General features: G+C 45.2%; 1 protein-coding gene across 7 annotated transcripts in view; it reads right to left on the bottom strand.

Annotated features, from left to right (window-relative positions):
- The window catches only part of LOC147105722 (voltage-dependent calcium channel subunit alpha-2/delta-1-like), an 856,467-nt gene that overhangs the window by 301,579 nt on the left and 542,258 nt on the right, over positions 1 to 12,630 (bottom strand). For all 7 annotated transcript variants that reach the window (XM_086010352.1, XM_086010353.1, XM_086010355.1 and 4 more), the window contains one exon: positions 9,816 to 9,947. In XM_086010352.1, the coding sequence (XP_085866478.1) occupies positions 9,816 to 9,947 (132 nt within the window). The remainder of the gene's footprint in view (positions 1 to 9,815; positions 9,948 to 12,630) is intronic.

Below are 12,630 nucleotides of genomic sequence, written 5' to 3'. Positions count from 1 at the left end.
ATGGTCAACTTCGATCACCGTTTTGTCCCTAAGGCGGCTCAGCTTATGCAACCCTTGTACGGGGCCCTCAAGGGCAAGTCCGGTAAGGATCCAATCAGCTGGACAGCCGAGATGGACCAGGCGTTCGTCAACACCAAGAGCGCTTTGGCCAACGCAACCATGCTGGTGCACCCACTTCCAGGTGCCACCATCGCCCTTACCATGGACGCGTCAGACTACGCCATCAGCGCAGTGCAAGAGCAGTGGGGCAACGGCACGTGGCAACCGCTGGCGTTTTTCAGCCGTCAACTACGGAAAAATGAAAAAAAATACAGCACCTTCGATCGGGAGCTACTGGCCCTTTTCCTCGCCATTCCCGGTTCTTATTGGAAGGACGTCCCTTCGCGGCTTTTGTTGACCACAAACCTCTTACGTTCGCCATGGCCAAGACCGCCGATCCGTGGTCCGCTCGTCAACAACGTCACTTGACGTTTATTTCCGAATTTACCACGGACATTCAACATGTGTCTGGTAAGGACAACCTGGTGGCGGATTGCCTCTCCCGTGCGACGGTCCACGCGGTTCACCTGGGGATCGACTACGCCCTCATGGCTGCAGATCAGGCCTCGGACACTGAGGTCCAATCATACAGAACCGTCCCCTCTAGTTTCCAAGCAACCGACGTCTCTTTCCAGGCCACAGGCGCCACGCTTCTTTGCGACGTCTCAATGGGCATTCCCCGACCTATCGTGCCGGTCACATGGCGCCGGAAGGTGTATGATGCCATACACGGGTTGTCGCACCCTGGGATGAAGGCTTCACAATGGCTTATGTCGGCGAAGTTCGTCTGGAAAGGTATGCACCTCGATGTCCGTGACTGGGCTAATACCTGCATAGTCTGCCAGAAGGCCAAAGTCCAGCGTCATGTTAAAGCTCCAGTGGCTACGTTCGCTGTTCTGGAGCATCGCTTCGACCATGTGCATGTGGACCTTGTGGGGCCACTTCCGCCTTCTCAGGGTTATACTCATCTCCTCACCATGGTGGACCACACCACTAGGTGGCCGGAGGCAATTCCTTTGGTTTCCACCACTTCGGCAGACGTCGCTAGAGCTTTCATCTCCTGTTGGGTTGCCCGTTTCGGGGTACCGGCGGACATCTCTTCTGACCGTGGGCCACAATTTTCCTCAGAGCTTTGGAACGCTGTAGCTCAGGGGCTCGGCACCAAACTTCATTGCACCACCGCCTATCATCCACAGGCGAACAGCCTTTGCGAGCGATTCCACAGGTCGCTTAAAGCCGCCCTTCGGGCCAGTCTTCAAGGTGCAGGATGGGTGGACAGACTTCCATGGGTCCTGTTGGGTCTTCGTACGGCACCCAAAGAAGACCTGCAATCGTCCTCAGCTGAACTCGTCTACAGCCAACCTCTCCGAGTACCAGGAGATTTCCTCCCTTCTCCCACAGAGCCATGGTCCGCCTCCCAGCAACTCGTTAGCCACCAGGAAGCGGGCAGATGCTTCGCTCCGGTGCCTACATCAAATCACGGCTTACAGAACTCCCACGTGCCAGTGGAACTGAAGAATGCTGAGTATGTATTCATCCGCCACGACGCTCACCGGGATCCGCTCAAGCCCCCTTACACTGGTCCTTTCCGCGTCATCGAACCAGGAGACAAATCCTTTTCGGTAGACGTCGGAGGAAAGCCGGATCACATCTCGGTAGACTGATTGAAGCCGGCTCACCTGGACCTGGACCATCCAGTCATCGTCGCTCAACCACCGAAACGTGGCCGACCGCCTGCAGCCGCCGCGCCAGATCAACCAAAGCCGCCCGCCAACTCGACCACGCTCGCCGCGCCTGCTCAACCACAATCGACTGCCAGCTCGACCACCGGTCATCAACTTCCTCTGCCAGGTTATCGAAGTCGATCAGACAGACTTGTCAGACCTCCCCCTCGTCTCACTTTTTCTGTTAAAGACATTTCTGGGGGGGCGCATGTGGCGGAACCACCAAAGGACTCAGAGCGGTTGTACATAATTCCTTTAACAGCAATGTAGTTACTGTCTGTGTCTGTACCTTTAATTACCCTGTTTGACTGTACAATGTCTAGTTACCTTTACAGCGCGGTTTCAACGTGATGATGTCATGCCGTTAGCCACGTGATTCCCCAATGGCGGGAAGAACGTGATGACATCATGACGTCAGCTTTCAGACCAGAGGATCAGTCCTCGTGGAGCCTGCAAGGAGAGCAGACCTGTATTCGATGTATTCCAGCAGTTTCTAGTTAAAACCTGTTTTGTTCCATTAAAGTTCATTGTTTTAATTGCCTGAGTCGAACTCAGTCTTTTCGATAGGAACCTCCATTCCTACAAAGTAATACATTTTGGTAGAAAGAATGAGGAGAGGCAATATAAACTAAATGGTATAATCCTCAAGGGGATGCATGAGCAGAGAGACCTGGGGGTATGTGTGCACAAATCGTTGAAGGTGGCAGGGCAGGTTGAGAAAGCAGTTAAAAAGGCTTATGGGATCCTGGGCTTCATAAATTGAGGTATAGAGTACAAAAGTGTGGAAATTATGATGAACCTGTATAAAACATTGGTTCGGCCCCCAACTGGAGCACTGTCTCCAGTTCTGGGCACCACACTTTAGGAAGGATGTGAAGGCCTTAGAGACGGTGCAGAAAAGATTTACGAGAATGATTCCAGGAATGAGGGACTTCCGTTACATTGATAGACTGGAGAAACTGGGGATGTTCTCCTTGGAGCAGAGAAGATTGAGAGGAGATTTGATAAAGGTATTCAAAATCATGAGGGGTCTGGACAGAGTAGATAGAGGGAAACTGTTCCCATTGGCAGAAGGGTTGAGAACCAGAGGACATAGATTTAAGCTGACTGGCAAAAGAACCAAAAGCGATGTAAGAAAAAACTATTTTACTCAGCGAGTGGTTAGGATCTGGAATGCAGTGCCTGAAAGGGTGGTGGGGGCAGACTCAATCACTGCTTTCAAAAGGGAGTTGGATAAGTACCCGAAAGAAAGAAATTTGCAGGGCTACGGGGAAGGGCGGGGGAGTGGGACTAGCTGAAATGCTCTTGCAGAGAGCCGGCACAGGCTCGATGAGCTGAATTGTCTTCTTCCGTGCTTTAACCATTCTATGATTCTATGATTCTACTCGTCCATTTTAATTTTGTACAACTTTAGAATAACTATTAGTAATGCCAATGCGATTTTAGTTTGGACTTTAACTTACATATTTTCCATTTAAAGGAGTACTTCAAGAACAGGTCTGATCATAGCCTCCTCCTAGAGTATTCATGGGAACAACAGTTGTTGCCCCTCATATCTAAGTTTTATAAAAAATATATTATTTTGAAATGAAACACTCATCATACCACTCTGATCTCCTGATTAGTGCTGTATGTTTTTTCGGCTGGCACTGAAAGCCACTGCAATACATTATTCTGGATTACTCCTTTGAATAAACATTTTATAGCTCCGAAGTTGAGCATGTTGTTGCCTCCAGAATCTGTCCATCTGTCCTGCAACTCCCTGTTTGAATGGCGTCGATTTTCAGTGTGCCGTGAGGCGGGCTTTTAGGCATGCGGGGGGCTAAAATCCCGAATTCGGGGTCCCCGACACCATCCCGCCCAAAACCCGCCTCCATGTAAGTTTCAAAGGAGGCGGGTACCCGCCCCGCACTGGGACCCGCCGACCTGAGGCGGGAAGGGATTAGTGCCAATTAACTACCTGTTAACAGGTAGTTAACAGGCAGTTTTTAGCCTAATCCCTATTTTGAAGGTTGTCGTGTGGGATTCCTGACGGCTCCAAACCACAGCAGGTTAGAGGAGTCGGGCTGTCGGGTTGAAGGACTTGGAGGGGTCGAGATGTCGGTGTTCAGGTGAGTGGTGGGTGCATGAGTGCAAAGGTAAGTGTGTTTGGTGTGTTTAAAGTGTGTAAAGAAGTTTAAATTACCTGTGCTTACCTTTACAGCCTTCCTTCCTCTAAGCTTCAAGAGTCCATCATTCAGCCGGCACAGAAAGCAAAATGGCTGTGATCTGTCAAAAGTGACAGCCTGCAGCTTTCAGTGCCGGCGAGATTTCTAACTGAGTCTGCGTAGAAGGACTCAGGTTAGAAGTAAGACTGTCAGTGTTTGACAGCTTCAAACAGCTGTGAAACACTGATATTTCATCTGTCAACACGTCTTGACAGACGAAATTTCAGTCTGTGACGTCACCTGTTGCCGGGTGGCCCTTAATTGGCCTGCTGAGCCCGCTGGGTGGGCTCAACAAGGTCAATCAAGCGAAAATCGCGTGGATTGGCCACATCTCGATGGAGGCGGGACTACAACCCGAACGTTGTAGTCCCGCCTCCATCCCGACTGCTGAATGAAAATCCAGCCCAATGTCTCTAATCAGATTTCCAACCCTGCCTCACCCCGACAATACCCTTACCTCTGAAGTCCCCCAAAGTTACATACTTGGTCAACTCCTCTTCTTCATTTACATGCTGCCCCTTGGTGACATCATCCAAAGTCATGGGGTCAGCTTCCACATGTATGCAGATGACATCCAGCTCCACCTCTCCACCACCGCTCTTGAGCCCTCCACTGCCTCTTTATTGTCAGCCCTCTGGTCAAACATCCAGCTTTGGATGAGTCACAATTTTCTCCTGCTAAACATTGGGAAGACCAAAGTCATCAGCTTTGGCTCCAATCAAAACTCTGTACCCTTGCCATTGATTCAAGCCCTCTTCCGTCTCAAGCGGAATCAGACTTTTCTCAACCTCGGCATCCAATTTGACCCTGAGCTGAGTTTCCACCCAGTATCTTCTCCATCACAATGACCACTTACTTTCGACCTCTGTAACATCACCTGCCTCTGCCTCAGTCCATCTACTGCTGAAAACTCAGCCATGCCTTTGTCACCCCATGACCCGACTATTCAAATGTTCTCCTGGCTGGTCTCCCATCCAAAGTTCAGCCCATCCAACATTCTGCTGCCCGTATCTTATCCTGCAACAAATCCCGCTCACCATCACCCCGACTGACCTGGTCCCCAAATACCTCCAATTTAAAATTCTCATCCTCGAAGTTAAATCTTCCTGGCCTCACCTCTCTGTATCTCTATAACCTCCTCCAGCCCTACAACGCCCCAGATCTCTGCTCCCTTGACTCTGGCCATTTTGCACGCCCCCTCCTTTTGCCCCACCATTGGCGGATGTTCTTCTGCCTCATTTCCTGGAACTCTTTGTGCCCCTACACCTCTCCCCCTCTCCTCTCATCTTTTAAGACCCTCCTCTTTGACCTAACATTTGGTCAACCCCCCCAGTATCTCCTTTGGCTTGGCAATCACTTATTTCTGACTGTGCCTCTGTGAAGCCCCTTGGAAAGTTTTCCTACATTAAAGGCACTATATAAATGCAAGTTGTTGTTGGACATTCATTCAATTTCCTTCTTTATCTCATTACTCTATTCACTGCTTGTTTACATTTCATGCTGCGCTGCCCTACCCACAAAAGTGTATGCCCATCTGGTAACATTTTTGTTTTCTGACCACCTCTATTTCTTTTAAGGAGGCACTTGGCTTCAGTATCCTATCTGAAACCAACGATGAATAAGACATTAATTAGCTAATGTTACGCACAAAAAATTATGTTCTGTCCAATGCATCTTTTTAACCCACTTTCTTTTGGGGCCTGCACATGACTACAATTTGTTACTAACTTTCTATTTTTATGGTTTACTATCTCAGAAAGCAGTCCCATATTAATTACCAACCCCAATGTAATATATGTAAATTACGCCTCCACTTCTTGGTTTTATGCATTGTCGTTAGTGAAAAATCATTCATCACTGGGCGGTGAATATATTTGAATTCATTATTAGATTGTATACAATAGAGTGGAGATAGGATCATCTGTAACAAGAACAGATGGTGCATCCAATGGCTGCTGCAAACACAGACAAACAAGATGTTGTACCAGCATGCAGATTGTTCTCAATACTCTAGAGCATGCGTTGCGATGAAAAAATCCATGTCCTGTGTCTTTCAAGGGCACCCATTTCAGTAAAGTGTTTGTAAACAGGGTTCTCCATGAAGTTGTATTGCGGTACATTTCCTTTTATATAGTTCCTGACATAAAGGGTGGGCAAACCATCTGCCCCCTGGCATCTCGGAATGCAATTCTTGAGTTGCTCACTAGGAAATGGTGAAGAGCATTCTGGATGACTTGCGTGATGGTTTACCCCTCCTTGGCTTCTACTCAGTACCTCCCCTGAAAGCAAATTCAAAAACTGACCATTAACAACCATTGATGCAAATAATGATCCAATCATATCAGCCAATGGTGCCTTTTGGTTATGGTAGCTTAAACAATGCCAATCCTCCAATACTCTAGTCACATTAATGTGTAACATACCAACTGACGTTAGTTCAGCAAAATCAATCTCAAACCAGCAGAGATGTACTGAGACATGAAACTACCAATCGATGATCTCATTATACTGGACAAAGAATTTTCAACAACTGCAGATTATTCTTCAGTAAACCAGCAGTAATGGTGTCACAGTCAGTAATCCTCTTATACAAATGCCATCACGTATTAAGGACATGGAGCATAGGGGTAGTTGGTAACTGCACAGAAAACTTAATGGCCCATATTTTCCGATGCCTACGGGTGTGTACGAGCTGTGTACACACCCATAGTGACCTCGCATGTGCCAGTTTCAGGCATGCACAGCGCATGCGCTGAAAACCGGCATTTCCAATCTGTCAAGAATCCTCTTGACAGATCACACGCCTGCCCTGGAGAAGGGCCTCTGCGGGCGGATAGTTCCGCTTTCTGCAGAACCTCCGCCCGCTGAAATCACTTCAAAATCTTATGCCTGGTAAAAGGCGTAAGGCCTGCTTTTACCAGCATAAGAGTTTAAAAAGTAAAAAAAAATGTTTTCACTCATGTATAATTTTTAAAAAAAATGCTTTTTATAAAGGTAAGTTTAAGCTCCGTAAAAAAACTTTAATTATTTTTTCAAAAAATTAAATTTTTGTTTAAAATATTTAATTTAATGTAATTTTAACTCATTTTAAAAATGTGATTAAAAAAAAATTATTTAATGTTTTGATGTGTTTTTTCAGTGATCTCCATTCATACTTTTGATAGGTCTAAGCTGTTAAAAGTATGAAGGGAGATTCCCTTATCCCATTGGTTCCCCATGACTCACGTGATTCCAGGGATACTTGTGAACCGCCTGCGTCCCTGGGATACCTGGGCCCTGCACATTTCGTAGAGCAGAGGCCCAGGAATGGCCAGACTTCTGGTGCCCTCAGGTAAGGGCGTAGATTTTTTTCCAGATCAGAGGCCTCCGCACACAGGAAGCCTCCGATCGGAAAATACAGGCCATATAGTTATACTGATGCCAGGGAATGGATCAAGATGCTGATTAATCTCTGGGTTCACAGAACGGCTATAAATTGCTTGATTTTTGGTAACAGGCTTTAAGACATAATCTAACCCATGTTACATCTCAGCATTGCAGTCACCAACAGGTGTCCAATATTTTTTTTAAAATTCTAATTGTATTTTTATCCCCTTGTTACCTTGTTATTGCTCTCTCCCCCCTCCCCCGCCCCCTTTTCCCCCTGACTCTTTACTGGGGGGAGGGTTCGTGGGGAGATGCTCACTCTCATCTTTCTCAAGTGATCATTGTTCAAATCTATGGCTCAACAGTGAGTATTGGTATGTCATGAAACTGCGGTGGGGCGGGGTGGGGGGGAGAAATCACAGCTGAGCACAAATCAGTGCTCACCAGATATCCATACCTGAGCACTTCCAACAGGAATGATTGGAAAGTGAGGAGGAACAGAGCCCTGGCTAATTTCCTCTCCCTAAACTCGACATACTAAAGCCAACTGCAGCAACACTACCTCCACCCCTGCTAATAGCAGCTAGCTCAGCACAGAAAACTTGGGACCTTCCTATTCTGTATGGCTCAGCTGCTCAATAAGTCACATTGAATTTATATTTAATCCCATTCAGTCTAATGTGATGCACAGACAAAATCGTGGATCTTGACAAATTGTATATGTGTGCCGAGATCTTATGTTTACTTTAACTATTAATAGCAGCCTTTATAATGTTGAGGGCAGGGTACAAATTACTAATTCAGCAATCAATTATTTCTGATTCTGGAAATAGTTACGAGATAGTCAAAGAATTAAAAAAAACACTGATGGATTTCATCATTGAGCCTCATCGTTTTTGCACTTTTCAACCATAATCCCGAGTGTCAATATTGCTTCAGAGTCAGAAGGTGATGAGTTCAAGCCTTGCTCCGAAGCACAAAAATGCTAGCTGACACTTGGAAGCAGTACTGAGGGAATGCTACATTCTTAAAGATGCCGTCCTTCAGATGAGATGTTAAACCAAAGTCCTGTCTGCTTGTTCAGGTAGGCTAACATTCACCCTTCAACCAACACAACCAAAAACAGATAACTAGTCATTTAATTCATTATTGTGTGTGTGTGGCTTTGTTGTGTACAAATTAACCTATAAAACAACAGGAACTTGTCAATTGACTGTGAAATGTTTTGGGTTATCCTGAGGATCCATTAAATAATCCCTGCTCCCTCTACAATAAAGCCAGTATGAAAGTTCATCTGACTTTATTGAACAACTAAAATCAATTCCAAAAGTAGATTATTGACCAAGCTTCAAGGATTTTGAGTCAATCTCCAATTACCACTATTGACCTTGATGTTGGGTCATTAACTTAAGTGTTAAAACTAACTGTAGGTCAGTAGATTCATCTATAATATATTAAAAAATCTTACGTTTGTGTACATTTCCTGTCAACTTTTTCTACTGTAAATTTCTATGTCTGCAATTATAATTGAAACTACCCATGTAAATTTGTCACACTATAATTACAATGCCAGTGGGTGCTTCAGTGTCACCACTAGTGGGAGGGTGTAACTGCAGCATGACAAGTTTACGAAGAGGCCCTCACATACCTGGAGGATCTCTTTGTCCTTCTCACCAGCTGCTGACCTGGTGGGGAAAATGTTGTGCCTTCATCGCTCAGGCCCCAGTTAACATGCAACTGTTGAAATCCGGATTTATACCCGAGGTTCCCACCTGAGTCCGGCGAGCAGCCCATCTGTCGCCAAAGCCAACGGCGTTAAAATCAAAGATCAGCAGGAGCAGAGCGGGCAAAGGAGACCGCTCCATTTTAACTGCTGGCCCGTTCTGTTCCCACCGAGCAGGGAGAGTTAAGGTCACCCCCATGGTCTTGACTTACAGTGTGCAACACCATGGGAGATTGAGATATTCCGTATAAATTTGGAGGGAGGGGTTCAATGAAGTGAATATAAAAATGCAACAACACTGATTAAGCTACAGAATAAGATAGCAATGTGAAAACCAGCTTATTTTTCTAATGCATTTATCCCAGCAAATCTGTATTACTGTCAGGAAAAGGGTCTGCTCCACAATTAAATAGATGAGATTGAATTGCAAATAAATAGGATCAACTACAGCAAGTCAAAAGAAGATCGACACAATCCTGTTTTACATTAACTCCAAAGATTAGGATTTCAGCAAAATGCTTTTAGTAACTGAGGCGTGTGAAACTGCAATAACATCCAGAATTCTTGGCATGATTCCATCCACTTTTGTTTTTTACAGGGATTTAAATATGCAACTTCATACAGTGAAAGGTAGTAGTTGTATATATATATATATATATATATATACACACACACACACACACAGTACCACTTGGGAACTGCAACTCCCAGTACCAATATATTATTTATTTGTTCATTTTGTAAAGTTTTGTTTACCTGGATAATATCTAGCCAGGCCAGTGGCACTGCCAAACACTTGCCACATTAATGTGGGGTCTTCATCTTTGTTACGCTTGAAAACATGATCCAGTGCTGCAGTCCAGTTGAGCTCATTTAAAACGATAGTTGCTGAAAAGAAAGAGACGCTTGGTTAATTATCAGCTTGTTACTCTAACACCCAAATTGAAGGCAAAGTGGCTATTTCTTCTGTTCAATTATTTCTGGACTAAAATGGTATGCAGGCAGTAAGTTATTATTTAAACCTGTAGTACACAACAGAACGCCACGTAGTTTAGACAGTGTATTTCCCTACTAAAATGTACAGCTATTCACAAAATAAATCAGGCACAAAATGTACTTAGTTACAAAAAAATACAGGAATATGAATGAAATGGTCAATCATCAGTGAAGGTAATAACTTTTTATGCATCATATCTGCAATGCTCGAGATTGATCAGATCTTTCTTTGTGTTGCCAGTGGCAGATTCTGCCACTTTATTTCCATTATTAGATTCATTACACAAGAGAGGTTTCCATTTTATACTCGCACTGGTTTTTCACTCATATTAGAAACTGGAGGAGAATACACCCCGGAGCAATTCATCAGAGCCTAGTTGAACACTGATCATGCTGCCCTTTGTCTACATTGTGCTTTTGCATAAAATTACCAAGTGTTCTCCAAAGTCTGACCGAAGTTTCGTATTCACTTTTCCTAACATACCTTTGCCGGTTGTATGCCAGCATTTCTTTGGTGGGAATTTCACCTCAGGAACGCTGTAACCACAGAAAGCACTTGGCATGATAACACTGAAAATGAAACATAGAAGATAGGAGCAGGAGTAGGTCATTCGGCCTCTCGAGCCTGCTCCGCCATTCACTGAGATCAAGGCTGATCATCCAAATTCAGTACCCTGTCCCTGCTTTCTCCCCATATCCCTTGATCCCTTTAGCCTTAAGAAATATATCCAACTCCTTCTTGAATATATTTAATGAATTGGTCTCCACTGCCTCTGTGGTAGAGAATTCCACAGGTTCACCACTCTCTGGGTGAAGAAATTCCTCCTCATCTCTGTCCTAAATGGCTTACCGCTTTTCCTTAGACTGAGACCCCTGGTTCTGGACTCCCCGGCCATCGGGAACATCCTTCCTGCATCCAGTCTGTCCAGTCCTGTTAGAATTTTATAAGTTTCAATGAGATCCCCTCTCATTCTTCTAAACTCCAGCGAGTATAAGCCCAATCAACCCAATCTCTCCTCATACGTCACTCCTGCCATCCCAGGTATCAGTCTGGTGAATCTTCGCTGCACTCCCTCCATGGCAAGAACATCCTTCCTCAGATAAGGCGACCAAAACTGCACACAATACTCAAGATGTGGTCTCACCAAGGCCCTGTACAACTGCAGCAAGACGTCCTTGTTCTTGGACTCGAACCCTCTCGCTACAAAGGCCAACATACCATTTGCCTTCTTAACCGCCTGCTGCACCTGCATGCTTACCTTTAGCGACTGGTGCACAAGGACACCCAGGTCTCGTTGCACTTCCCCTTCTCCCAATCTATTGCCGTTCAGATCATAATTTGCCTTCCTGTTTTTGCCACCAAAGTGGACAACCTCGCATTTATCCACATTAAACTGCATCTGCCATGCTTCTGCACAATCACCCAACCTGTCCAAATCATACTGGAGTTTCTCGGCATCCTCCTCACAGCACACACGCCCACCCAGCTTTGTGTCGTCTGCAAACTTGGAGATATTACATCTAGTTCCCTCGTCTAGATCATTTATATATATTGTGAATAGCTGGGGTCCTAGGACCGATCCCTGCGGTACCCCACTAGTCATTGCCTGCCACACGGAAAAAGAGCCATTTATTCCAACTCTTTGCTTCCTGTCTGCCAACCAGTACCTTGCCCCCAATCCCATGTGCCTTAACTTTACACGCTAATCTCTTATGCGGGACCTTATCGAAAGCCTGCTGAAAGTCCAAATACACCACATCCACTGGTTCTCCCTTATCTATTCTACCAGTTACATCCTCAAAAAATTCCAGTAGATTAGTCAAGCACGATTTACCTTTTGTCAATCCATATTGACTTTGTCCGATCCTGTCACTGTTTTCCAAGTGCTCTGCTATTACATCTTTTATAATGGATTCTAGCATTTTCCCCACTACCGATGTCAGGCTTACCGGTCTGTAATTCCCCGTTTTCTCTCTACCACCTTTTTTGAATAGTGGGGTAACATTAGCTACCCTCCAATCCATGGGAACTGTTCTAGAGTCTATCGAATTTTGGAAGATGACCAGCAATGCATCTACTATTTCTAGGGCCACTTCCTTAAGTACCCTAGGATGTAGATTATCAGGCCCTGGGGATTTATCGGCCTTCAATCCCGTCAATTTCCCTAACACCATTTCCCTACAAATACTGATTTCTTTCAGTTCCTCCCTCTCATTAGACCCTATGTTCCCTGACATCTCTGGGAGGTTAGTTGTGTCCTCCTTTGTGAAGACAGAACCAAAGTATGTATTTAATTGGTCTGCCATTTCTTTGTTCCCCATTATAAATTCCCCTGATTCTGACTGCAAGGGACCTACGCTTGACTTCACCAATCTTTTTCTCTTCACATATCTATAAAAGCTTTTACAGTCAGTTTTTATGTTCCCTGAAAGCTTACTCTCATACTCTATTTTCCCCCTCCTAATTAATCCCTTTGTCCTCCTTTGCTGAATCCTAAACTGCTCCCAATCCTCAGGTTTACCATTGCCTATTCACCGTCAACCCTTTGAGTAACATTCCCCAATCAATCCTACC

This window comes from Somniosus microcephalus, chromosome 17 (genome assembly GCF_052327205.1).
Source record: "Somniosus microcephalus isolate GS21.2 chromosome 17, FLI_Smic_1.0, whole genome shotgun sequence".
Classification (NCBI taxonomy): Eukaryota; Metazoa; Chordata; class Chondrichthyes; order Squaliformes; family Somniosidae; genus Somniosus; species Somniosus microcephalus.
The sequence above is the reverse complement of the archived record's forward strand: the minus strand, read 5'-3'. Positions and strand labels throughout refer to the sequence as shown.